The sequence below is a fragment of the Meriones unguiculatus genome, chromosome 11 (assembly GCF_030254825.1).
Source record: "Meriones unguiculatus strain TT.TT164.6M chromosome 11, Bangor_MerUng_6.1, whole genome shotgun sequence".
NCBI lineage: Eukaryota > Metazoa > Chordata > Mammalia > Rodentia > Muridae > Meriones > Meriones unguiculatus.
In genome coordinates, this window is record NC_083359.1 from 42,229,682 (window position 1) to 42,256,426 (window position 26,745).

Below are 26,745 nucleotides of genomic sequence, written 5' to 3' on the forward strand. Positions count from 1 at the left end.
GGCGTGGCCCGTCAGCCCCCGCCCCTCGCTGCGTGCGCACGTCGCGCCGTCCTCGCGCTCGCCCGCTCGGCTGCGGCGGCGCCGAGGGAGTCGCTGACGCGGAGATTGACGGCCCTGCGGAGGTGCTGAGGGTGAGTGGCCCGCGCTGTCCCGGCCTTCCCCGCCCGGGTCCTTGCCTGGCGGGGGCCTCCCCCAGAGCTGCGCTCCGCTGGCCCGCCGCGCCTCGCCGCCGGCCCGCGGGGACATCTGGGCGGGGGGCGTCCGGAAGCGGGCCGAGCGGGCCGGCGGGAGACGGGGGTCAGAGGGACCGTCGGACGGGCCTTGAGCATCGGGTGAGCCCGAAACCGCGGACGGCGCGCTTCAGGGCACCTCGGAGCTCTATACCCCAGCGTCCGCTGGTGTTCCGGTGGGCGCAGCCCCTCCCAGCGTCCCGAATGCTCTTGAGGTGACTCCAGGGTCGAAGTTAGTGCAGCCCAGCGCTTGAACCGACCTGGGGTCCCGTAGGCGCCCGGGGCGTGGTGGCCTTCTTGGCCTGTCCCCCAAAGACTGCCCCCGGTGGAAAGATCTCTCAGAATCCCTGTGGAGACTTCGTGATTGAGCTCTAGTACAGGATGCAAGACGAGGAGTACTCAGACATAGATGTAGCCGGTCGGTCTGGACTGGGAGGTCACCTGTCACCTCCAGAGCGCAGGGCTCCAGGTGACTTAATTGCCTTGTAAAAACTGCCAGGACCGCCTTGCACACAGTGTTTGCACAAGGGCTCTCTGTGTCATAATTGGTTCTGAGGGATCAGTTGTTGTGGCCTGTGGCTGTTCATCCTTGCTGTCTTCTGTTGCTGACGCTGTAAACTCAACAAGAGTGAGTGTAAACGAAAGGCATGACAGCATTTAATGTTCGATTAGGGAGCAATTCGCTTGCTCTTCATCCCTTTGTAAATCTTTGCGTGTTTTCTTACTTATAAAATGAGATTATTGAGAGACTCGTGGAGTAAATGGACTAACATCCCACCGGCAATGCACAGAGGATTTTAAATCTGGTGGCCTGCCTGGACATCCTAAGCTTTTTCAGAGATGGTTATGTTGTTTAAATGGACATACAGGCCTTAACCAGTCCAGTCATGCAGAAAGAAATAAACCCATTACTGATTTTGTGCTTTTCTGTTTTTGGTATGGTGCTATGTTTGTAATAGCTATTATAAACATATATATAATTATTATTAAAATATTTTTTGGTAGTGGATGTTCAACATGATGAGCACGTGTTTTACCACAGAACCCTCAACCTACCCAGTGTTTTGTGTTTTTGAGAAGGTAATCTTGCTATGTAGCTGTGCTGGCTGAATTCGAGATCCTCCTGCCTCAGCCTCCTAACTGCTAAGATTATGAGCTTGCACTTACAGTGCCCAGCCTAAACCTTTTTGTTTTTTCCTTTGAGTTAGGGTCTCTTAAAATTATATAGTCCTGGCTGTCCTTGAACTGGCTGTAGACAGGCCTCAATTCACAGAGATTCTCCTGTTTCTGCCACTCCAGTTCTGTGATTAAAGGTTTATACATTATGCTGGGAACTGTTTTGATTTATTTATCAATGCTTTTAATTTCTTTAAGGAGTGAAAATGATTATTCAGAATTTTTTCCCTAGAAACATCACAAGACATAATCTGTTTGCTAAGAGTTCCCAGCTCAGTAGGGCATTAATAAGTTCACTTGATTAAAATTGGTAAACATTTTCTAATAAAGTGCCTCTACCAAAACACTGATTAGGGTGTGAGAATCTGTGAGCCTCGGAAAGTGACTTGCTCACTGGATGACTTGATTCAATGGGGACACGAAGAGGAAATCCGGTGATTCCTCCAGTTCGACTTGAGTTCCTTTTTTTCTTTGCTTAGGGCAGTGAGTTGAGAAGCTGTTGAGTCACCAGAGTATTTTAGAACGGATAGGGCCTTTGAGCTGCAGAGGTCACACATTAACTGCCTTTACTTTACAAAATGTGTTGGAACTTGCAGACTTGGATATTTGGGCGTACCTTGATTTTTAATAGCTGACTCTTTACAGAACAGCTTGGCTTTGCATCAGGATTGCACCAGAAACTGAAATACCACCCTTCCAGAAAGCAGATCTTTTAGAAACTGGAATTGTATAGTTTAGAGTAAATTTGTAATCCTGCTTGTCACTCCTTGGAGAAACAACAAAAACACAACCTTCAAATGTTTTTCTTTGTATCTTACTGGCCATAGTTGAGGAAAACGTTACTTAAATGTGTGCTTCTTTTGGAGGCTTGGGAGTAACCAGTAGGAATTTTGAGGCCAGTACGAAATGAGGTGCTATGATGCTGCGATTTCAGCATTTGGAGTTGTTCAAGGTCATCCTTGGCTATATAGTGGGCTTGAAGCCAGCCTGAGCTACTTGAGAACCTATCTAAAGCAAAACAAAATAGAAAAAAGTAACAAAAATGGGATAAAGACTTTAAGATTTTTGTTGTAATCTGAATAATTTCTCATTACTTTTGTAGGTGGAAAAATGATACTATTATCAATTTAAATTATTTTTATTTTTTATATACATTGGTGCTTTGCCTGCATGTGTGTCTGTAGGAGAGTATCTGATCCCCTGGAGCTGGAGTTAAAGACAGTTGTGAGCTGCCACGTGGGTGCTGGGAATCAAACTCTGGGTCCTCTGGAAGAGCAGCCAGTGCTCGTAACCACTGAGCCATCTCTCCAGCCCCCCTGTTATTAGTTCGTGGCTATGTATAGATTTTCTTGCTTGCTCAAAAAAAAAAAAAAAAGTTATAGCCAGGCATTTGTTTCTAGATCTCTTTGTGGCATCTGAACTGGGATTGGTATACAAAATAGTCTACTTAAAGATGCTAGTGTAGAGTACCTCCCCCATTCCCCCATCAGTGGACTTGGGGAGGGGCATGCATGAGGAAGGGGGAGGGAGGGTGGGATCAGGAGGGGAGGAGGGAGGGGCTTATGGGGGAATACAAAATGAATAAAGTGTAATTAATAGTAAAAAAATAAAATAAAAAAAAAAGATGCTAGTGCAGCCAGGTGTGGCATTACACGCCTTTAATCTCAGCATTTAGGAAGCAGAGGCAGAGAGTTCCAGGACAGCCAGAGCTACAAATACAGAGAAACCCTGTCATGAAACAACAACAAAATTGTTTAAGTTTTTAAAATTGAGGTGGGTTAGGGTTGTAGAGGTCAGAGAACACCATGTGGGAGTTGGTTCTGTTTACACCCTGTGGGTCATAGGGATTAGGTTGTCAGGTTTGGTGGCAAATGCCTTTACCCACTGCACTCTCACTGGTCCTGTTTTGTTTATTTATGTGCTCTTTATGTACATTGGTGTTTTGTCTGCAAGTATGTCTGTGTGAGGGTGTTGGATCCTGGAGTTACAGACAGTTGTGAGCTGCCATATGGGTGCTGAGACTTGAACTTGGGTTCTTTGGAAGAGTGGTCAGTGCTCTTAACCACTGAGCCTTCTCTCCAGCTTGACTTTTATTCTTGAGAAAAAAAAAATTTTTAACTTAGGAGTGTTTTGCCTGCATGTAAGTATGTGTAACACGTGTGGCAAATGCTGTAAGTGACAAGTGTGAAAGGCTGTAAGCTACCACGAGGGTGCTGGGAACGGAACCTGGGTCGGCTTCAAAAGCAGCAAGTGCTTTAATTTTAAGCACCATCTCTCCAGCTCCCATTATCTACCTACCTACCTACCTACCTACCTATCTATTTAAAGACAGTATCACCTGGCTGTCCTGGAACTCCTTGTATTAGATTGGCCTCAGACTTGTAGGGATCTTTTCTTCCTCCGCCTTCTAAGAATTGGGATATGTATTCCGGGTTAGCCTGAACTTAAAAGAGATCTGCCTCCTCTGCCTCATGTCATTTCAACTTACATGTCATCTTCTCTTTTCAAAAAAGGTCTGGGTTTAGGACTGAAAATATTCACTTTAGTCAGGTGTGGTGGCACATGCCTAAAATCCCAGCACTCTGGGAGGCAGAGGCAGACGGATCAGTGTGAGCTCGAGGGCAGCCTGGTCTACAAGGTGAGTCCAGGACAGCCAAGGCTACACAGAGAAACTCTGTCTTGGAAAAGAAAAAGTTCACTTTAATACAGTGGTTATTTTCACTAGAAAGTTCTGTGACTATCTAGGAGCACAGGCAGAGACACTGCATTAGAATAACAAATGCTTTTCTTGGAAACTCCAAGGGATTTGGGAGGTCTGCCTGCCTCTGCCTTTCAAGTGCTGGGATTAAAGGCTTGTGCCACTGCACCCACCTAGAACCAAGAATAATTATTATGTCATTCTCTGTAAGGATTCTAGAAGCTATGTGTATTTTAAAAATCTCAGTATCACACTGGTGTATAGACCCAAATTTTAAAGGAGTTGACATGTTAAGTGCATATGCCTACCGGTAGAAGGAGAGAGGAACAGAAATGTGAGCCCATTTGATAGGTGTGTATTAAGTCTCTAAGCTGTGCTAAAGACAACAAAAACCTGGCATTATATTTACTAGGAACTGACAGTCATCTTGGGAAACCCAGAAAAGTACAGTTGATGGAAGATTTATGATTATCCTTCTGATGCTCAGTGTTTTGAGGAGTCAGGGAAGTTAAATAGCTGAGAAATTGAAAGTATGAGGAACTAGAACCAGACCCACAGCAGGTCAAGGAAAAGGAAGAGGAAAACAGGAAGGAGACCACAGAAAGGAGAAATCTGTAGAAGAACCTCAGGTTGTTGTGGAAGTTTCATGCTCACAGAAAAAGAATTTCCTAAAATTACACTAAGTGGGCTGGAGAGATGGCTCAGAGGTTGAGGGCTGGCTGCTCTTCCAGAGGTGCTGTATTCAATTCCCAGCAACCACATGGTGGCTCACAGTCATCTATAATGAGATCTGGTGCCCTCTTCTGGCATGCAGGTGAACATGCCGACAGAATATTGTATACATAATAAATAAATCTTTAAAAAAATTTATGCCAGGCACATAATCCAAGATTAGGACAGAAGATTCAGGTTAGCTTTATGGAGACCTGTGCTTGCTTGCAGATGGAATGAGAACTTCTTTTTCTGAATGAAAATGTGATTTGACCTAGAGCCTTCATCTGACTCTCAGTACAATGAAAAATGGCAAATGTCCTTCCTCTATATTCAGAGATGGACAGCTGTATCTTTATACCTGTTAGACAAGCACTCTACCAACTGAACTATATCCAAACTCAGAGTTTTGTTTTGTTTTTTGCTTTTCAGCAACTTACGGGCATTGATTTATTTTTTTCTTTATGATGACACCCAATGTGAACAAACATAGGATGTGAATTTGCTGTGCGGTTGTATTGGTTTTCTAGTGGTTGGCGCCTTTCTCCAAGGAACAAATGAGAAAAGACCTTGATGCTCTGAAGTACAGACTGTCAGGACATCTGAGACGACACAAAGTATACAACAAGGAATGTCTGGTGGAGGCTGGGAAGCATTTGTTGGCATGATTGTTAAAAAGTTGCCACTGGAGCCTGTAGAGTTGGTTCACTGTTAAGAGCAAGAAATGCTCCTGCAGAGGACCCAGGTTCAATTCCCAGTACCCACATGGAAGCTCATAACCATCTACAACTCTAGTTCCAGAGGACCTGATACCCTCTTCTGACCTCTGAGGTCACCAGGCACACGCATGGTACTTATAAATACATGCAAGCAAAAACATTAATATACATTGAATTTTAAAAATCTAATTTTTTTAAACTTTATTTTTTGGAATTTGACACAGGGTTTCTCTGCATACCCTGGCTGTCCTGGAACTCACTCTGTAGACCAGGTTGTTCTCAAACACGGAGATGCACCTGCTTCTGCCCATGCTAGGGTGAAAGGTATGTGCCACCACTCGACTGAATTTTTTTTTTTTTTTTTTTAATTTGCTTGTCTCTGTTTCTTAACTCCCCTGGAGACATTCACTAGGAACACTTTTCTCCCCTCCCCCCACCCCTTTTTTATTTCTGTGCTGGCACATGCCTCTAATTTGGGAGGCAGAGGGAGATCTCTTGAGTTCAAGGCCAGCCTGTTTTACATAGCGAATTCCAGGATAGCCAGAGCTATATAGTAAGGCCATGTCTTTTTTTCCCCCTATTTGTGTCTCTATATTATATATGCGTGGGTATGTTTGCCCGAGTTTGTGTGTCTATGTGGAGGCCAGAGGTCAACTTCAGGTAGCCTTCGCCTCCTTCCCCAGAGAGGGTTATGCTGTGCAGCCCAGGCTGTCCTAGAACTCACTCTGTAGACAAAGCTGGCCATCAACTCACAGAGATCCATCTGCCTCTGCCTCCCAAGTGCTGGGTTGAAAGGCATGGACTACCACTGCTCAGCTGGTTCTTTATGTCCAAGATAATCATGTTGCCAGATTTGGTTTCTATTGAAGCTTCTATGCTTGGCTTGCAAAGGTAGCTTTTAGTTACTTTCCAGTGTGTCATTGAACCCAGGGCTTGGAGTTTTGGCTCAGCTGTCTTTTCAGTGAGCCTGAAACCTTCCTATCTTTGCATCTCTCATCCCCTAGCACGGAGCTTGCAAGTGCCTACCCACCATTTCCAGTTTTTATGTGGTTACTGGGGAATCTTAAGTCTTCCTGCTCGCACAGCCAGCACTCTACCCGCCGAGCCGGCTCTCTAGGGCAAGCATTCTACTACTGGATTGCACTCCCAGTCATCCTGTGCATTTATTTGTTTATTTTTAAAAGGTGAGGTGGGTGTTTAGGGTTTAACTTGCTGGCAGAATGCTTGCCTATTATGCCCCAAGGCTCTGGGTTTGGGCCCTAAGCACTGCCTAAGCAAAACAAAAACACAGAGGTGACTGGCATTCTCAGACTTTTCCATGACCTTAACACAGAATTTAAAGGTCGGGTGCTCACTGGACCCTTATCTGTGGTGTGAGGGAACCTACTTAAACCAATGTAACCCAGTATTTTTCCTCTAGAAAATGAACAGAAATCACCATATGATTGATAACCCCCCAAGGCCAATCTTACCCCTACTAAAAGTTTCTCTTTTGTTTGATTGTTTTGTTCTTGAGACAGGGTTTTCTGTAGGGTTAGAGAAAAACTGTCCTGGACTTGCTTTGTAGACCAGGCTAGCCTTAATCGAATTCACAGAGATCCATCTGTCACTGCCTCTCTGAGTGCTGGGATTACAGGCATATGCCGCCATGCCTGGTCTTACTAAAAGTTTCTGCCATAAAAATGCTCTTTAAAAAAAAAATGCTTACTCCAAAAGCAAACAAAATTTTAAAATGCTTACTTTCATAGAGTGTGGTGATGTATACCACCTACAATCCCAGTTGGGTGTATGAAGTAGGAGGTTAGCAAATTCTAGTATAGTCTGGATTACACAGTGATATCCTGTTATAAACTAACAGGCTACTCCCTAGCTAGCTATTTTCTTTATTTCTGTAATTAGATTTTGTTTATATGTGTGTCTGTGCATACGTGATGCCTGTGCAGGTGTCCACATTGGCCAGAAGAATGTGTTCACTGGAGCTGGAGTTACAGACAGACTTTTCGTTGGGTGTTGGGAAACTTTCTTGGGTTTTCTGGAAGAACAGCAAGCACTCTTAACTGCTGAGCTTTTTTAGCCCCTCTGGATTTCTCGTTATTTATTCATTGTTCTTTATCAGCAGCTCTTTTGAGTGTGCCTCTATTTTGAGAATACCTGATCTTTTTTGTTTGGTTTGTTTTGTTTTTCCCTGAAACAGAGTTTATCGGTGTAGCCTTGGCATGTAGACTGTGCTGGCCTAGAACTCACAGAGATCCACCTGTCTCTGCCTCCCTAAACTCTGAGATTACAGGCATGTGCCACTGTGCCTGGCTTTGAGAATACCTCTTAATTCTGGAAATCATTCATTCACTCAACAAACTCTTGATTATATGTACGCATTGTAATGTATAATGATGCAGGAGAAACTTGAGATAGTAAAATTAATGCTCTAAAGGATTTATGAATCAACTTGCTTAGGAAAGATTAAATTACACAAAATAGAATTTAATTAAAGGAGCTCTGCCTCCTGGAAGATAAGTAGTGTACCTACCAGGCTTGTTAGAAACTGTTAGAAAATTTTGTGTTCAAAATAATTGAAGTTTGGGCTTGCTGACTTAAAACCAGCCATTAGGCCCATCCACATATCAAAGAACATGCTCAAGGGTAGCTCAAGTGGGCAGCTCAGGCCACAGCCATCATGAAGTCCTGGTCTGCCATTAAGTTCCTCAAGCTCTTATCAGGAAAAGTATAATTTTGCCAAGTGGACAAGGTGAACCTGGTAACAAACTCCCAAAAAAACAACACAGTTGTTCACTCATTTGCTTGTTTGCTACCTCACTCCTTTCTCTCTCTCTCTTTCTCTCTCTCTCTCTCTCTTTCTCCCTCTCTTTCTTTCTTGCTCTTTCTCTCTCTCTCTTTTTCTTTCTTTCTCTTTTTCTTTTTCTCTCTTTCTCTTTCTTTCTCTCTTTTTCTTTTTCTTTCTCTCTTTCTTTTTCTCTCTTTCTCTCTCTCTTTCTCTTTCTTTTTTCTCTCTTTCTCTCTCTTTTTCTTTCTCTCTTTTTCTCTCTCTTTCTCTCTTTCTCCCTTTCTTCCTTCCTTCCTTCCTTCTTTTCATTTTTTTTTTCCGGTTGTTACTGTTTTGCTTTGTTTTTTTCTAGACAGAGTTTCACTGTGTACTCCCTGGCTGTCCTGGAACTCACTCTGTAGACCAGGCTGGCCTCGATCTCCTCGGGTATATTCCCAGTTTTTGTTTGATGTTTTTGAAATAGGGTCTTACTGTATGGCCCTTGTCTAGCCTAGAGCACACTATGTAGACCAGGCTGTCCTCAAATTTATGGCAATCCTCCTGCCAGCCTCTTGACTGCTGTGATTTCTGCTGTGTACCACCACATCCAGCTTGCTGTTTTGAGACATAATCTCTCTGCCTGGCCTCAGACTCCAGTTTTTCTGCTTCAATATGCTGAATTTTAGGATTACAGGTGTATGTAACCATGCCCTGCAGTTTGACAGGTTTAGAACTCATTTCTTATAACTACCTTGTAGAATTGTTACTGCAAAGAGTAGAAACTCAGAGAAATTAAGTAGCTGTTCCTGAGTAACTCAGCTAGTACGTGGCAGAAATGGGGTTTGCTCCTGGTTGTGAGCATTGAAAGCTTGTGCTTTAATCACAGCCGCATCCACGCTGCCTTTTGTCTTCAGTAGACTTCTCTGTCGATGGCTGATTTCAGTTAGCTTTTATTGAGTGCTTACTCTCAGCGGGGCTCTAGAACTCATGACTCTACACCATTTCAGCTTCTTGTGGGTTGTGATAGCACATATGGTGGACTGCTATGCAGGGAGGATGTCTGGGCATATGCCTGCTGTTAGATTTGGTGAACTCCTTTTCTAGAAACTTTTCAGATGGAAGGATTCCATCTTCAGGTCATAGAAAATGTAGAATTATACAAATACTGAAATGTGCATCTAAATTAATAGTCATATACTGCTTTCATGCAAATGGCAAAAGACTGTTGAGTTGGAAAGACTATGTTCTGAGAATCCACTAGTTAGGAAACTATCACAACTCTGGAAATTTCTAGTGTGGATCAAGTAATGAGGAGATGAAGTGTCTTGAAAGCTTTTCTAGAAATCTAGTTGAAGGTTATTCTGCTAAGTAATCACCGTGTTACTATTAATTTTTGCCTTTTAAGTATGATTATGAGGTATGTTCAAGTAATTTTTTTGCTAATAGTGAATGATTATGAATTATTTTTAAAATTTGGGGATATAGTTTGGTAGCATGCTTGTCTTATATGTGTAAGGTTCTGAGTTCAGTCCTCAGCCAAAATAAACTTTTGATTGGATTAAGGTATTTGACCTGCATCTGAGAGTCCTTTTTTCAAGTACAGTTTTAATTAATCGGTTTCTTTATTTATTTAGTTTAGCTTTTCAAGACAGGGTTTCTCTGTGTAGCTCTGGCTGTCCTGGAACTTGCTCTGTAGACCAGGCTGGCCCAAACCCAGAGATTCTGCCTCTGCCACCCAAGAGCTGGGATTAAGGGCATATTCTAGCACTCCCTGCATTTTATTTTTAATTATGTGTATATATATCTGAGTGTGTTTGTACAGTGCCTGCAGAGGCCAGAAAGGGGCGTCAGATTCTCAGGAGCTGGAGTTGCCAGTAGTTATGAGGCACCCAACGTGGGTGTTTGAATCTGAATTCAGTTCCTCACCAAGAACAGTATTGTGGAACCATCTCTCCAGTCCCTGTGAGGCTTTTTGTCGTACCAAAAATTTCATGAGTCTATACTCTGGTATGTGTCTCTTTTTATGAGACATCATTGTCTATATGTAAATCAACCCTTATTTGATAAGAAAATACAGTTGAGAACCCCTGCTCCTAGGGATTTCTAGTGCCTTGCTTATTAAGGTAGGAAAACAGCATAAGATGGAAGTTCACTTTTTCTGATACTCCCTCAAGTATAGGCTGTTCTAAGAAATTCAGCTGTTTTACTCTCGATCCATCAACTCTGCTTTATTCTCTACTAGCACAAAGCAGTATAAAACATAAACCAGTCATTGGAGTTACTTGAACCTGTTTTAGGAATATCACTGTTAGGAAGTCTTGGAATAATCCCTAACTCTCTAGGACCTGAGGAAGCATGTACAAGTGCCTTGTAGAAACAGGGTGAAATATGGCACCAGTTGATGAAAGTCTTATCCTGTAAAGTTGCTGATCTTACCCCTTATCCTACCATTTCCGAACAGCATGCATTTTATTTTAGAATTTTTAAAAATATATTTATTTTTAAATTTTATATGTTTTACTTGTATGTATGTATGTATATATGTGTACCACTTACATTCCTGTGGCCACAGGGGTCAGAATAGGATATTGGACCACCTGGAACTGGAGTTAAAGATAGCTGTGAGCCACCACCACGTGGGTACTGGGAATTGAACCTAGATCCTCTGGAAGAGGAGCAAGTGCTCTTAACCACTCTCCAACCCAAGCATACATTTTCAGAAGTACACAGGACTGCTTAGATTTTTAAATGACCAGTATACAGAGATTCTTTTTTTCTTTTTCTTCTTCTTCTTCGTCTTCTTTTTTTTTTTTTTTTTTTTTTTTTTTTGAAGCAGGGTTTCTCTATGTAGGTGGCTGTCCTGGAACTTATTCTGTAGACCAGACTGCCCTCAAACTCATAGAGATCTGCCTGCCTTTGTCTCCCTGCTGCTGGGATTAAAGGCCTTCATCACCACCTCATAGAATCTTGTAACTAGATCTTGTTTCTCTCAGTTGCTATGGCAATTAGTGCTATAGAGATGTGGAGACCCTATTGTGACCTCTTTAGTGTAGGAATGCCCTCAGAGCCTCTGACTTTATTGTCCACCTAGGCCTATAGGTCTGGCTGCTTCTCTCCAGGCACGGAGTGTTGGGGTGTGCCACCTCCTCCTTTGGGACCACCTTGGGTTGCCCTCTTAAAAAAAATTGTCCTTACCAAGGAGCTTGGATTGTATAACCTGAGCCAAGGGACAGGAAATAGCAGCTCTCAGTCTTGTTTGCGTGTATGTGAGTAAGTGCACATGGAGACCAAAGGTCAACATTGGGTATTTTGCTCAGTCCTTCTTCACCTTAGTTATTGAAACAGGTTCTCACTGAACTTGTTGGTCATTGATTTGACTAGGCTGGCTGGTCAGTGAGCAACAGGGATCTGCCTTTATCCTCACTCTCAGAACTGAGGCTACAGATGTGCCACTGTTTTTATGTAGGTCATATGATTCTGAATGCAGGTCTTCATTGCTTTTACCCACTAAGCTGTCTCCTCAGCTCCCTGCTCTTTAAATGGAAGCTTAAGCATTTGTTTCAGAAATAATAGTCATGTTTTTTTCATTCTGAAATAGCAAGCTATGATTTAATGCCTTCCTGTAGGAGTAAATGCAGTGTGTTACAGGCGCCAGTACCTCAGTTTCTGTGTAGCCTATAGTGTGTGGTAATACTGTACTAATTCTCACACGAATGAACCAGTGAAAATTAGTTGGGGACACAGGAAGAATCTCTTGCATTCTGAATGTCTCAGGTTTGGTTACAAAGCTGGTCTCACATTCACTTTGTAGTCAAAAATGACCTTGGGCTTTTGATCTTCCTGCCTCCACCTCTGCAGTGCTAGGATTACAGCTGGGGATTTAACCCAGGACTTTGTCTGTGCTGGACAAACACCAACCTAGCTATAGCTCCAGCCAGATTTCAGTCTCTCTTTTAAGTTTTTTTTTTTTTTTTTTAATGTGCATCAGTATTTTGCCTGCATGTATGTCTGTGAGAGGATGCCAGGTCCCCTAGAATTGGAGTTACAGACAGTTGTGAGTTGCCAAGTGGGTACTGGGAATTGACCACAGGTTCTGGAAGAACAGCCAGTGCTCTTAACTGGTTGGTGAGTCATCTCTCCAACCCCCTGATTTTAGTCTTGTCTTGTCTTCCCCTTCCCTTCCCTTCCCTTCCCTTCCCTTCCCTTCCCTTCCCTTCCCTTCCCTTCCCTTCCCTCCCCTCCCCTCCCCTCCCCTCCCCTCCCCTCCCCTCCCCTCCCCTCCCCTCTCCTCCCCTCTCCTTTCCTTTTTCCTTTCCTTTCCTTTCCTTTCCTTTCCTTTCCTTTCCTTTCCTTTCCTTTCCTTTCCCTTTCCTTTCCTTTCCTTTCCCTTTCCTTTCCTTTCCTTTCCCTTTTCTTTTTCCTTTTTCCTTTCCTTTTTCCTTTTTCCTTTCCCTTTCCTTTTTCCTTTTTCCTTTCCCTTTCCTTTTTCCTTTTTCCTTTCCTTTTTCCTTTTTCCTTTCCCTTTCCCTTTCCCTTCTCTCTCTCTCTTTCTTTCTCTCTTCTTTCTTTCTTTTTTTTTTTAATTCAAGACAGGGTTTCTCTGTGTAGCTTTGGTTGTCCTGGACTCATTTTGTAGACGAGAGGCCTTGAATTCTTCCTGCCTCAGCCTCCCAGAGTACTGGGACAACAGGTGTGTGCCACCATGCCCAGCTTTGATTTTAATTTCTTTATAGTCAATGGAATACTGCTCAAAAGTGACTTAGCCTGATAGAGTATCCAGATCTGTCATGCTTGTAGCCTGATGCTCTGTCTTCCATCTTTTTCTTTGCAGGAATAACTTCTAAAGCTTTTTGGTGTTACTAAATTGGAAAGTACTGGGGACCTTGGTTTGCAAAATGACATTTTTGGAGCCATCTTAATTATGGACTCTTTCCAACCCCAAATGTGATTCCTGTAGGGACTGGCATCAGCTCAGGACATGCCAAAACCAGGTTCTCAGCACAGAGGAGATTTATTTGCCCCAAAGGGACAGAGGGCAGGGAATAAGATAAAGACGGGAGAAAGAGGATGAAGGAGAAGGGGAAGAGAACAAAGGGGAGGGGGCAGAAGTTATTGTCCTAGAAGGATGACAAAGAACTGCCTCTGGATAGAGAGGAGATAGATGTGGCCCATAGGCCAATAGCAGTTTATAAAGGCAAAGGGGGAAACACCATGTTAAGATGAAATGTTTAATTTTGATTGGCCATGTTAATTAGGTTATCTGAAAGAGAGCTTTTGATTGCTAGGCTTCAATACTTTGATAGCTGGGCCTGGTACTCATCCTCAGGAGGAGGAAGTGGCCAAATAAGGGAATGGACCTTGGTGGCCAGCTTAATCAACATTTTAGCAAGGCAGAGGGAATTAGAAAGAAGGTCAAGGCCTGCCAGAGAGCCATGTTTGGGCTGGCAAGAATCTCTTTAATTCTGTTCTTTTTAAAATATATCTTTTGTTAGTTTTTATAAATTTCATACAATACATTTCATACAATATATTTTGATCCTATAATTTATAGTTGTTGTTTTTATAGAAGGTGAAACTACTGATGACAATTTTTTTGCCTGAGTGAAAGAAAATGAGTGACTGCATATCCATAGGGTACATGGCTTTAAGCTTGCCCAAAGTCATCAGAGCTTTTTCTTTTCCCTGGGCTCTCCCAGGCCCCACCCCCGACTCCTTCATAGGGTTTCTTTGTGTAGCCCTGGCTGTCCTGGAACCCATTCTGTAGACTAGACTGGCCTTAAAATCAGAGATCCACTTGCCTTAGCCTCCAGAGTGCTGGGATTTCCAGCTTTTTTTTTTTTTTTTTTTTCTTTTGGTCACAGCTTTTGCTTATCTGTGGTTGACCTGTGGTTTTTATTTGTTTGTTACCTTTCTATTTCCCCCAGCATTTCTTCAGGGAATGTTGTTGTCTACACTTTGTCCTTTAAAAAAAGAAAAAAAGGGACCTGCTGAAGGAGCTAGAGAGATGGATGGCTCAGGGTTTTAGAGCACTGGCTGTTCTTTCAAAAGGACCGGGATTAGATTCCTAGCACCCACATGGCAGCTCACAATTATCTGTAATTACAGTCCGATGCCAATATGACACCCTCTTCTGGTCTCTTCAGGCACCAGGCACACACATGGCACACTGATAAACATGCAGGCAAAAACACGTTATTTAAAAACAAAATAAAACAAAAAAACCCTGCTCAGATCATTTAAAAATTTAGTCACTGCTCTCTATATACCTTTCATTCTTCTTATGATACTAGAATTGTTGCCGTCTTCTATGAGGTTTATGTCATACAGCGTATGACAGATAGTAGTCAGGGAGCAGGAGTGGGTCTGCTGTTTATTTCATTTGTTGTAGGAAGGCTCTCCCCCTTCTCTCTCTCCTTCTCCGTGGCTGTCTTTCTTCTTGGTCTGGGCTGTGAGAAGTGAAGTTAGTGTCTCACACATGCTGGGCAAATAGGAAAGTCTATTGACCAGTGAAGGAAAGAAAAGGAAACATGACTGGTTCCAGGTTTCCTCACCAAATGATGGGGGGTCGGGGAGGAAAGGAGCATGACTGCTCCTAGCCTAGGTATGGTGGAGGGGAAGTTTATTTATTTCAGACATGTGGAGAGTAGCTAGAGGTGGATACACCTGGGAGAACCCAGAGCTGACCTGGCCAGGCTGAGCTGCGCCATGTGAGGAGAAGGGGGAAGGAGGAGAGAGGGACCAAATGTAGCAGCCAGGAGGCCAAAAGTACAAAAAGAGTAAACTGGTAACCAGAATGGTTGGGTTATATGGGGAAGAGCAGCAAAACCCCCTTGAGGTGGAGTAGGCCAACCAGGAGGACCCTGTAACAGGTAGGGGCTGAGGGATGCTGGGAGAACCTGGCTGCTTTAATATGTTGAATAGGCACTTCCGCCCTTTGTCCCTGGTTTGAAACCTAACAACCAGGACTCCTGATTATCTCAAATGTTGGTCCAGGCTCCTTCTCCCATACGTGTTTACTTTACCATTGCATCCTTGGTATCTGTTTTGACGGCTCTTGCAGCTGTATTTGGACGTGCTAGAGATGAGGACATTCACTTTCCTCAGTTTAAAAAAAAAAGTTTATGGAAGGAGCCTAAGACATCCTGAGCTGATGTGACTTATTAAAGTTTCTAAAAGGCTGGTGCTTTTAGATTAGGTTTTTGTTACTGTTTTTGAGATGAGGTCACATTACGTAGCTTGGGCTATCTGTAACTGCCTCATTCCGTTCTTAACCTGGTATTAATATTACAAGGATGCAAGGCCAGTGGTGGTGGCACAGCAGCACATGCCTTTACTCCCAGCACTTAGGAGGCAGTGGCAGGTAGATCTTTGTGAGCTCAAGGCCAGTCTGATCTATAGAGCAAATTCCAGGATAGTCAGGGCTTCACAGAGAAACTCTGTTGGAAAAAAAAACAAAAGACAAAAAAAAAAAGATTACAAGGATGTACCTCTACACCCTGATGTGTTTTTGTTGTTGATTTTTCCAGTGCTGGGGCAGAATATAGGACCTCAAGAATACTAGGAAAATGTTCTGCCAAGAACTAACCTAGCCTGTGCGTTTAGTTTTTTGCAATATGCAAGGGCATATTTCATAAATCAGACTTAAGTTTTTGTCACTGGGTTTTTACTTTTCCAGGCTTTCTTGGCTGGTCTTGCTTTTTATCAAGAGGTTAATAGTCATCTATATTGTGGGATTCAACCTCCACAAATTAAGTGAAGAGTGACACTTAATGTATCAGGTTTCCTGAGGAATGGTTGTGCCAAAGTTCAGAGAGCTTGGGCCATTTATTGTAGAAACTGAAACTGTTTACCTAGATAATGTGGTTTCCTTAGGGTGTTGAGAGGCTCCTGTTATAAATGTCTTGTTGAGTTAGCTGATTTAGCTATCTGCTGTCCCCAGCATTTACGTAGCTAACATGGAGCTCTGAGCTACCCCACACTATAGAGTGTGAGCATTCTTTCCTGCCTTGGTCACATGTTTTTACCTTGAGCAGGTATTGCCATTTCCTCACTCTGTCACAGAAGGCCTGGGTTTTCTAGTATGACATTTCCAGAATCATGCGAATTGGCTGGATTTTTCGTATTTCCTTAGTGATTGTTTCAGAATCTTTCAGTTGTTCTTTCTTAGTTTTTATGTTGCTTGGGATGGGGTCTCATGTATTCCAGGCTGGCCTTGAACTCATATCTATCCAAGGATGACCTTGAAATAAGAGATCAGCATTTGAGGCAGCATTATATTCCATACAATATCTTTATAGCATCTCATTTTAGTCCTCACAGCATATTTGAGAAGGTAAAGCAGTTTTTGTTGGCCTTTTTTATGGTTGAGGAAACTCAGCTTTCAGGAAATTATGACTCGTATACTGCCAAGAACTGTTGAATATGGAGACTTTATCTCTCAAACCTAAGTATTTTTATTCCTAAAGACTAGGCCCTTTGTGCAGGGTCAGTCTCTCAGACTCTTGAAGATAAGCTGAGTTTCTAGTAATATTTAGTAATAAGTAGGAGTCCAGTAGTAGCTTCAGTATACTGGCAGGTCCACTCAGTATGCCCCTCCAATACCACGTGGTGGCTTACCTAGAAAACAGGTTCATATCATCTCCTTACATCCATTTGCTAAATGAGATGGAAAACTGGCCCTTAGTATTTAGTTGATTCTTCTCTTTTCTCTCCTTTCTCTTCTCCCTCTCTCCCTCCCCTCCCCTCCTCTTCTTTTCCAGATAAGCTTTCTCTTTGTAGCTCGGGCTGCTCCTTTCCTTCAGTACAGAATGAATACAAGAAGTCTTATTCTTTAGATCCATCAGATGGGAAATGAACCATGATATGGTTGTATCATGGTTACTTAGATTATGTTTCTGTCTAGCAGCAGTGCTCTGGACTGTGTGGCCTTATGAAATTTGGTGGAGCTAGTCTCTACTATGAAGGAGAGTTTCTTTGAATAACATCCGTTATTTCAGAAAGTCTTAGTGCCTTCACAGTGGTTTACGAGCAGCAGCAGCTTTGAGTTGGATGTTCTAGATCTGCTGGGTGGGTCTGCAGGAACCTCTTGCTATAGACGTCTCTGTGATAAGAACTTGCTGCTTCACTCAAATCAGGTACTAGAATAAAAACAGTAGCTGCCTGTGAAAACAGCTGGCAGTACAAGAATTAAAGACTAGCAGTCAGTGTTTTTTTTAAAAGGGGTGCACAGAAGTGACCTTTCTGAAACTTGTGATAGCAGAAGGGCCAAGGACTGACTTCCTGTTGCCTGTTCAGGGCAGATCTTAACTAGTTTGCTTATACCATCTAAGTCCTATCTCCAGGTTTCCTTTTTACCCTTTCCTTCCCTGCATTTCTCTCCTCCTTCCTGTTTTTCTTTCCAATAGGATCATGCTACATAAAAACGAAACAAAATAAAACAAAACAAAAAACAACAGCCAGTTGGCTAAGTTGCCCAACAAAAACCATGACTTAAGAGTTTTCCAAATTTCTATCCTATCATTGTTAATGTATTTATACACTGATGTAATTCATGCTAGGCAAGCACTCTACCTCTGACCCAACCCTGTCCTGGGCTGTTATACATAATTTCAGTCAGTGGTTTGGGTTTTTGTTTTTTACTTCTTCTTTATTTAAACTATTCTGTGCACGATCACAGCTTATCAGCTTTAGTCAGAGTTGTGCTAGCATTCCATTGTTTACTGTCCTTTGAGTAGCTTATTGTTCTTGGATGTTATGCTGTATGATTTATTTTCTTACTTCATTGTGTGACTACTTATGGCACAATTGCTATGAGCAATTTTTAAGGATTATACAGATCACAGAGGATTTGGAAATGCAGCTTTTCAGAGATTGAAGATAATTATTTCCACCGGGGCCAGGTAACCTCTTAGTGTCACCCTACATGGTTACTCCCTTGAGGAATGGTGACTAGGCAACAAGAATGGGTACAGTAGCCTATGCTGGTTAAATGTAACAGCTTTCTCAGGAAGGGAGCTTTCAGACACCTTGAGGACTCAGTGTTTCTCAAAGGGAATACATAAATTGTACTTGGAGTTTAGAAAACTATTAAAGTGGTAGACAGTAGGTTATTGGTATTATTTTATAGTTTTAAAAAAAATACATTGTAAATTGATATGATACATGCCTGTTGAGGTACTTTTTTAAAAACCCCTTTATTAATGATTTTTACATATTTTTCTTCCTACTCCACCCCAATCCCTTCCATCACCAGGTAGTAGAGAGAAAGGGCTAGTGGGAGAGGGATGCAGTTCTTTTTAGCTGCTTCCTGCTGGTTAGGGTCATAGAGTTCGTTGGAGCCAGGCCAGTCTTGTTTCAGAAGATCTCCGACTTTTTTTTTTTTTTTATATTAGTTACAGTTTATTTACTTTGTATCCCAGCTGTAGCCCCCTCCTTCATTCCCTCCCAATCCCACCCTCCCTTCTTCATCTCTTCCCTGCCCCTCTCTATGTCCACTGATAGGGGAGGTCCTTCTCCCCTTCCATCTGACCCTAACTTATCAGGTCTCTTCAGGCTGGCTGCAATGTCCTCCTCTGTGGCCTAGCAAGGCTGCTCTTCCGGGGGTGGGGGTTGGGGGAGCCAGCCATTAAGTTCATGTCAGAGACAATCCCTGGATCTCCAACTTCTTGTCTGACAACAGCAACCAGGAGCAGCAAGGTGAAACAAGAGCAGCCATGTTCTTTTTTGGAGCCACCGCAGTCTCTGGGCTCTGGCATTTGTTTTCTTTCCAGAGTCCTCAGATTTAAACTATCTGCAGTTGACAAGAATTCCTCTCAGAGCCTGCATGAAGTAAATAGTGTACTGCTGTGGATGACTTGAATCAGTCCCACATCCCACACCTGGGACCAAAACAAAAATATTTATATCCACAACACATGCCTGTGATCTAGAAGGCTGAGACAGCGCTGGAGGATTGAGATTGAAAATAGCCTGGGTGAAACTGGGCCTAGTGGCACACACCTTTAAGGTAGAGGCAGGCAGGCCTTGTGAGTTCAAGGCTAGGCTGGTCTACATAGTTACAGGACAGCAGAGCTACATAGTAAGACCCTGTCTCAAAAAAGAAAAGGAAACAACCTGGGCTACATAGCCAGACTATAGCCTGTCTTGATCTGCCAGCCACCCAAGTAATGGACATAAAGACCTGTAAAAGTATGTTTTTTCTTTTTTTTTTTTTTTCTTTTTCTATGCCTGCCCTAGCTCCCAAATAAAGCTTCAGGCACTGTAGCTGGGCAGATAATGAGCTATTCTAACCTGACTATGCTGGCCCGGCCTATTTCCCAGCCATATGGCTCATTACTTACCATCTTAGGCTCGCTCTAGCACCTCCTTGTTCATCACTCCTCATGGTGACTCATTAGTCCCCATCTGAGACCCTCTCTTTTTTCCCTGGAAGTGTCCCAGCTTATCCTCTCCTACCCAGCTACAGGCATGTGCCATTATACCTGGCTCTTTCCCCATTTATATCAATCTGTTCAACCATCCATGCATCCATCCATCTGATTTAGTTTGTTTTGTTTTGTTTAACACCAACAAGTATTTATAGAAAGCCCAGTGTTCCATGTTATGGAGCTAAATAGTGGAAAAGACAGCTGTAGCCTTTTTGTAGAGCCAAAGGTTAGCCTTTCACTGGCTGTAAGGACAGAAGGCAGGGGCTGGCAAATGGTAAAATTGAAAGATGGTTAGTGAAAGGTAATGGGGGGGGGGAGCCGACACAAATTAAGTGCTCAGAATTCGAAAATGATGAATGGGTACCAACGGAAGCCAACTCTCCTTTTTCCCTTTGTATTTTTAAGAGATGAAAAAGGTCTTGTTGCTCAAGAAAACTACATTCCCAGAATGAGCACTAACTACCAGATAAAAGTGATTAAATTTAGTTACTGCTACCCATTATAATTGGGTGCAAGTATTATTTGCAGAACTATTGAGGTGAGGCATTAGTATTTTATTGTTTTGTCTGCCTCACTGCAGCTGGTAATCTGTGTTACTATGCTTGTCCCTGATATTGCCATGCTGTACTCTGAAAAGCAGGGGACCTGCAATTTTAAGGTGCTCAGCTTGGTTTTCAACATCATGGTGTATCTTAGAAGCTCTGGGACACTTTACTACACTGCACCCTTCTCTAATACAGGCAGCCAAGGGCTCTTAACTTGGTACTTTCTTTGCCTTGTTGCTGCTGCCTGGCACTGAAAGGCCAGAAACACTTCTTGTCTGTCAAGATTCCCAGAGATGTGGGGCATTATTTCCCCCTCCTTTTTTTGTATGGTCTTAACTAGGTAGCCCTGATAGCCTGGAACTCAAATTATAGACCAAGGCTGGCTTTGAAGCTGCAGCCATCCTCTTGCTTCTGTAAATCTACATTAGTTCTTTGAAAATCCTTAGAAGGTACATGTAAAGGTCACCCTATAGTTAATAAAACTTGCCTCAGGCCCTCATGAGAAAACATGACAGGGCAGCCTTGTACAACTGTCTTTTTCATACTGTTCTTTAATCTGCTGTACCCCATCCCCCAGCTTTGAAATCCATTCCTTATTGCTGGTTTTCCTGAAAGCCTCTCTATGTTCCATTATTGATGGTCACCTGCCTTTACATTTTAATGGGCAATTCTGTGTACCATTTAGTTCAGAATTATGTATGTTTTGGAGTCAAGAGAATGTTCTATCTTATACTGTTTATTTTTTATCTCATTCTTAGATTTCACTACACATCAGTCAAAATACAAGTAGAAGACCTAGGATGTTGGCACATATCTGTAATTCAGCACTCAGAAAGCTGAGGCCATAGGATTATCACAAGTTTGAGTTCAGTTTGGGGATACAGAGCTATTTCAAAGCAGCTTAGGAGGTTCAAAGTCTGTTTTAAAAAAAAAAACAGAACAAAAGCTGAAGGGGCTGGAGAGATGGCTCAGCAGTTAAGAATACTTACTGCTCTTATTGAAGACTGGGGTTCAGTTCTCAGCAACCACACAGTGATTCACAAACATCTGTAACTGCAGTTCCAAGGAATTCAACACCCTCTTCTAACAAGTTAAAAAATGACTGTGCTGAGAAGACCATCCCTCCCCCAACCCCTTTAAAAAACTGGAAAGATGGTAGAAAGAACCGATATATACTAATGTGAACCTCTAGGGGAAGATGTGTTTTCTCGCTTTCCAAGGACCTTTTCTCTTTCTTTTCTTTCTCATTCTCCCTCTCCCTCTCTCGACAGAGCTTCTCTATGTAGCTCTGGCTATCCTGGAATTTACTGTATAGACCAGGCTGGCCTCAAAATCAGAGAACCTGCCTAGGCCTCTTGAGTGCTGGGATGAAAGGCGGGGTACCATCACTGCCTGGCTTCCAAGAGCCTTTTCTATAGTGCCGGACATTAAACCTAGTATATCACACATGTTAGGCAAACCTGAGCCTCATACACTCCTACCTCAAGGGTTGTTCTTACACCTAATTGTCTCCTTTGTAGAAGATGCTCATTAAATAAGTACTAACTGAGATAGAAAATTAAGTTTATTTTTCCTTGGCCCAGATTGGCCAGATATAGCTCCAGAGTTGGAATTTTTGTCTTTATGAGTGACCTTATTATTATTATTTTTTATTACACTTAAAAATATCTCAGGCTTGTTGACCTGTTCTGTTCTACAGTGGAACAGTTAGGTATAGCCTGGCTTAACTAAATTCTTGCCAACACTCTGCCCTTATTCCTTTTTATCCAGCAGCCCACACAGGTAGAACTGTGGTAAAATGGAAGCCTTGCATTGCTTAATAAGCTGAGAGCTCCTGCAGATTTTATCTTTTTTTTTTTTTAATGCTGCTTTCTTTTATGTCTTTAGTAGGTTTTTATCTTATGATTTTAAACATGCAGAAAAAAACTGGTAACTTTTGTATGTATCCCTTTTACTAGACTTGTCAGCATTTCTGCCTCCTTTGCTTTCTTGCTTTGCTTTACCTAAATTCATCCTTAAGTGGTGACAGTAATTGCAGACAGCATGCATACTTCTGAATGCCAGGTTGTGTTGCCTAAGAACAAACTCAGCATTATTGTAACCTAGGTCCATCTTCAGATCTGTCCATGTTCTGAAATGCTCCCAGTAATGGCAGAGCTGTGTTGTGAAAAACAATTTTTTTTTTAAATACTATTTATTTAATGTATTCTATCTGCATGTGCGCCTGTACGCCAGAAGAGGGCAACACATCTCAGTATAGATGGTTGTGAGTCACCATGTGGTTGCAGGGAATTGAACTCAGGATCTCTGAAGGAATAGAGTGTTCTTATCCCCTGAGAAAAACAATCTTGAGCTGCAGGAGTGTCTCCTCGGTTATGATGGCCTAAATCAGGTTACTCAGTTACCAACTCCTTGTGTTTCTACAGGACCAGAGTGAAGGCAGCAGGAAATACTCAGCAACAATGTCTTCAGAGTTGGAGACCTCAGAAGGGGTAGATGAGTCAGAGAAGAACTCCATGGCCCCGGAAAAGGAAAACCATACCAAGTGAGTGATAGCACCCGCTGCTTCCTATCAGGAGGGCCTTGCAGCTGTCCTGCCACATGCTAGTGTGTCTGGTTCAATCTGGTGGTGGCATTAGGGAAGGGTCATCAGCCCTGAGCTGTCTAGACCCTGGGATGTTTTGTTGGTACTGTAGGGCCCTGTCCAACCTCGGCAGTTCTACTCTCGTTTTCTCTCTTCTGTTACCCAAGGAGATAGGCCAGATGCTGCTGGGAGTGCTGAGTTAAGTTTTATGGTAGTTATTTTTCTCTTTCTGCTTTTAAAAACCAAGTGTTGCCAGGTGTGGTGGCAGAGTTGGAGGCCAGCCTGATCTACAAAGCAAGTTCCAGGCTACCAGGCCTGCACAGAGAAAACCTGTCTCAAAAAAGCAAACAAAACAAAATAAAAAACTCTACCTGGGCTATTGAGGAATGAGAGGTAAAGCTGGTTCCTTTTACAATGTCGCCTCCCTACCAAATTTGGAATCTGAGCTTGACTCTAGGGCAGGCCTTTACTTTCTAATCTCTCCGAGACTCAAGTTACTGGGCCCTGCTGTGCACTGTTCTTAGGCTCTCATTAGAGTCCTATCATTGGCTAAGTTATTTCTTATATCTTAAAATAATTGCTAATAAACCAGTTCTCAGGATGTGGGGTGATACAAATTAATATCCTAAAAAATAAAATAAAAAAATAAAAACTGCAGATGCTAGACCACAAGAGAACCAAAATTTTCTCATTCTAATAGACTGTGTAGATACACAGGAATACTCCCTAGGTTCCGTTGTCCTTATGATACTTTTCTACCGTACCCATTTATTGGTGTAACTATCCTGTCTGATTCTGTTAAATACAAAACTAGGAAGCAGAGGCAGGTTTTGAGGCCAGCCTGGTCTACAGAGCTAGTTACGGGATAGCCAAGGCTACACAGAGAAACCCTGCCTGGAATGACCGAAAGGAAAAAACAAAAAACAAAAAAACAGACCCAAGATCTTGGTCTCTTTCCCTCAACTATCTTATCTTCTCACACCTAGGCCCATCCCATTCACACAACATCCCTAGAGGAAGGAAGCTCTTTCTGGGCTGGATTAAATTTTGTTTCTTCAGCTACGAAGTGGCCAGAGAAGCAAACTGTCATTCATTTGGGTGTTTACTAACACACACACACACACACACACACACACCCATGGATCCAGGCAGTCTTGAGGAAACCATACTAATCTTCATGTGTCCTGAGTTTTTGCGGCAGATTGTCGTATCTGCTTGTCTTGTGCTCACTGACAAGGCTCACCTGCTCATGCTCACTGAAGTAGGGTTTGAGGCACTCATGCTTGCAGTCTGTATCTGGGGTCTGAACTGTCCTTTGCCCTTGAGTCCTTTCTGGAGAACTGGAAAGTGTTACTGTCTCACAAAATTCATCTCCACAGAATGGCAGACCTTTCTGAGCTCCTGAAGGAAGGGACCAAGGAATCACATGACCGGGCAGAAAATACCCAGTTTGTCAAAGACTTCTTGAAAGGAAACATTAAGAAGGAGCTATTTAAGGTTTGTGCCCTCAGTCATATTGGGGTGAGAAGTGGGGTGGCTTTAGTTGGCTGAGGAAGTTGCCCTGCAACCACTCTAAGTGAGAAGATGCTGGCTCTTTTCTAATTCTTTTTGGCAATAGTCTGGCTGCAGATGGGCTCTAACCCTGGATCCTCCAGCCTTAGCTTCTTGAATACTGGGGATGAAAGGTATGTGCTACCATGCCCAGCCATATTTTTTTTTCTTAGTGTTAAGCCATGGCTGTTCAAGCATAAATGGAGTAACAAAAATGTTTGCCAATATTCACTGTTGTTTTTTTAAAAGAAATTACAGAAGCTCCTAGGTGTATTAAGTATAAAGAGTCACAGTTGGGTCTTTGGGAACTGGACAATGACTTCTATCTTGAGCTACTCTTAAAACATGGTGGGTTCTAGAGCTGCTGTCTTGGCTTATAGCTCTCTCCTACAATCTTCTATCACATAGCTGGCCACTACTGCACTTTACTTCACATACTCTGCCCTTGAGGAGGAAATGGACCGCAACAAAGACCACCCAGCCTTCGCTCCCTTGTATTTCCCCATGGAGCTACACCGCAAGGAAGCACTGATCAAGGACATGGAGTATTTCTTTGGTGAAAACTGGGAGGAGCAGGTCAAGTGCTCTGAGGCTGCCCAGAAGTATGTAGATCGGATTCACTATGTGGGGCAGAATGAGCCAGAGCTGCTGGTGGCCCATGCTTACACTCGTTATATGGGAGATCTTTCGGGAGGCCAGGTGCTGAAGAAGGTGGCCCAGCGGGCACTGAAACTCCCCAGCACTGGGGAAGGGACCCAGTTCTACCTGTTTGAGCATGTGGACAATGCCCAGCAATTCAAGCAGTTCTACCGGGCCAGAATGAATGCCCTGGACCTGAGTTTGAAGACCAAAGAGAAGATTGTGGAGGAAGCCAACAAAGCCTTTGAATATAATATGCAGGTACTACTGGACACTGACTGTGGAGCCTGCTTCGTGGGGTTATAACCATTGATATATGAGCTTGATTCCTTTAGCAGTAGAGTCAAAGCCAGAGGATTCTCAAGAGGCTGTGGGAAGTAGGACAAATGAGCTCCTACATGCCCTAGAAAAAAAAGTGAGAAATCAGCCATCAGAGAGCATGAAGCAGTATGTGGCTCCCAGATGGAGAGACCTGGCTTGAGGCCCATGGCACAGTATTTGAAAGGTCTGAAAATAGAGCCATCTCCCTTTCACTGCAGGATGCTAGAATTGAGGAACGGATAGTTTCCTCATTGTGTAGCGAAGATTGATATAAAAAGACCTTGCTTGGTATGGACCTAGATTCATTGGGAAGTAGAGTTGGGTTTCCCAAGTCGCTGATCATGCAGAAGCCATTTCTGTCCCCAGAACCCCATGTCAGCCCTTAGTGTCAGAATAGTCTTAGTATTCAAGTAAGAGTTGTGAACAGCAGTCACCTAAGCTCCAACTAAGATGTGCAGGGTGCTGCTTGCTTTTCTGGCTTGATGTTAAGCTGGTTTGCAGTCCTGTGGCTCTAGCTTCTTGGTGGGTGGTGTGAAGGGTGCAAATTCTGAGTCTGCCTGGTTCAGGGATTGCTCCTGATGATTTCTGCTCCTCAGATATTCAATGAACTGGACCAGGCTGGCTCCATTTTGGCAAGAGAAACCCTGGAGGACGGACTCCCCATACATGATGGGAAGGGAGATGTACGTAAATGCCCCTTTTATGCTGCTCAGCCAGACAAAGGTAAGTTGTGGGTCCTGAACTAACATTTCTGGAATGGGTTTATCATTGTCCTCCACTAATGTCATATCTCCTGTTATGCTGCATGCAGGTTCTCTGGAAGGCAGCACCTGCCCCGTCCGGACAGCCATGGCTATGCTGAGGAAGCCTAGCCTTCAGCTTATTCTAGCTGCTACTGTGGCCGTGGCTGCTGCACTCTTTGCCTGGTACTACATGTGAAGGACCTGTCATGTTGCATCTTACCCCAAGTGACCTGCTCCACCCCATCTCCACCTTTGACTAAAACTACCACCTCAGGTGACTTTTTTAATGCTGGGTTTGAGAAAACAAGCAACCAATAAAAGCCAGACGCTAGAGCCTCTGCCTAACAGCCATCTTCTCTGCCAGCCAAGTGCACACCAGGCACAGGCTATCACTCTAGTGCCAGTGCATCAATGCAAGACAGCCTTGGACCTCTGATCTGGCAGTGCTCCAGGACTTTGGCCACTTAAGAGGCCTGGGTACATTCTCTTCATTCCTACCAAAACTTGTAGTCATTGCCTTGCTGGAGTGAGCTGCCCACACACCTAGGCTTTGTGGGAAAGGGTCATGCTGGCTGATGATGGTTCAGTTTTCTAAGCTTCAGGGAGTCTTTTGGGGTGGAAGCTCTCCTCCAAAGCCTATC

The 26,745-nt window shown here is 43.2% G+C and overlaps 1 protein-coding gene across 4 annotated transcripts; it reads left to right on the plus strand.

The window, feature by feature from the left end:
* On the plus strand, positions 1–26,437 carry Hmox2 (heme oxygenase 2). 4 transcript variants are annotated; one of them, XM_021632410.2, is made up of 6 exons: positions 1–131; positions 22,693–22,811; positions 24,230–24,347; positions 24,810–25,301; positions 25,958–26,084; positions 26,173–26,437. In XM_021632410.2, exons 2-6 carry the CDS (start codon positions 22,729–22,731, stop codon positions 26,298–26,300), a joined length of 948 nt encoding a protein of 315 aa, XP_021488085.1. In that variant the 5' UTR covers positions 1–131; positions 22,693–22,728; the 3' UTR covers positions 26,301–26,437. The 4 variants fall into 4 exon arrangements, with proteins under 4 accessions (XP_021488085.1, XP_060220072.1, XP_060220071.1 ...); XM_060364089.1 differs by lacking the exon at positions 1–131 and adding an exon at positions 185–332; XM_060364088.1 differs by lacking the exon at positions 1–131 and adding an exon at positions 427–445.
* Positions 26,438–26,745: the final 308 nt, after the last annotated feature.

Bases quoted from the DNA above. Each gene is read 5' to 3' on its own strand.
- Hmox2 (XM_021632410.2), top strand. From the start codon at position 22,729: ATGTCTTCAGAGTTGGAGACCTCAGAAGGGGTAGATGAGTCAGAGAAG. The intron at 25,302-25,957 runs GTACTACTGGAC...TCTGCTCCTCAG, and splicing joins CCTTTGAATATAATATGCAG to ATATTCAATGAACTGGACCA. The intron at 26,085-26,172 runs GTAAGTTGTGGG...TGCTGCATGCAG, and splicing joins TGCTGCTCAGCCAGACAAAG to GTTCTCTGGAAGGCAGCACC.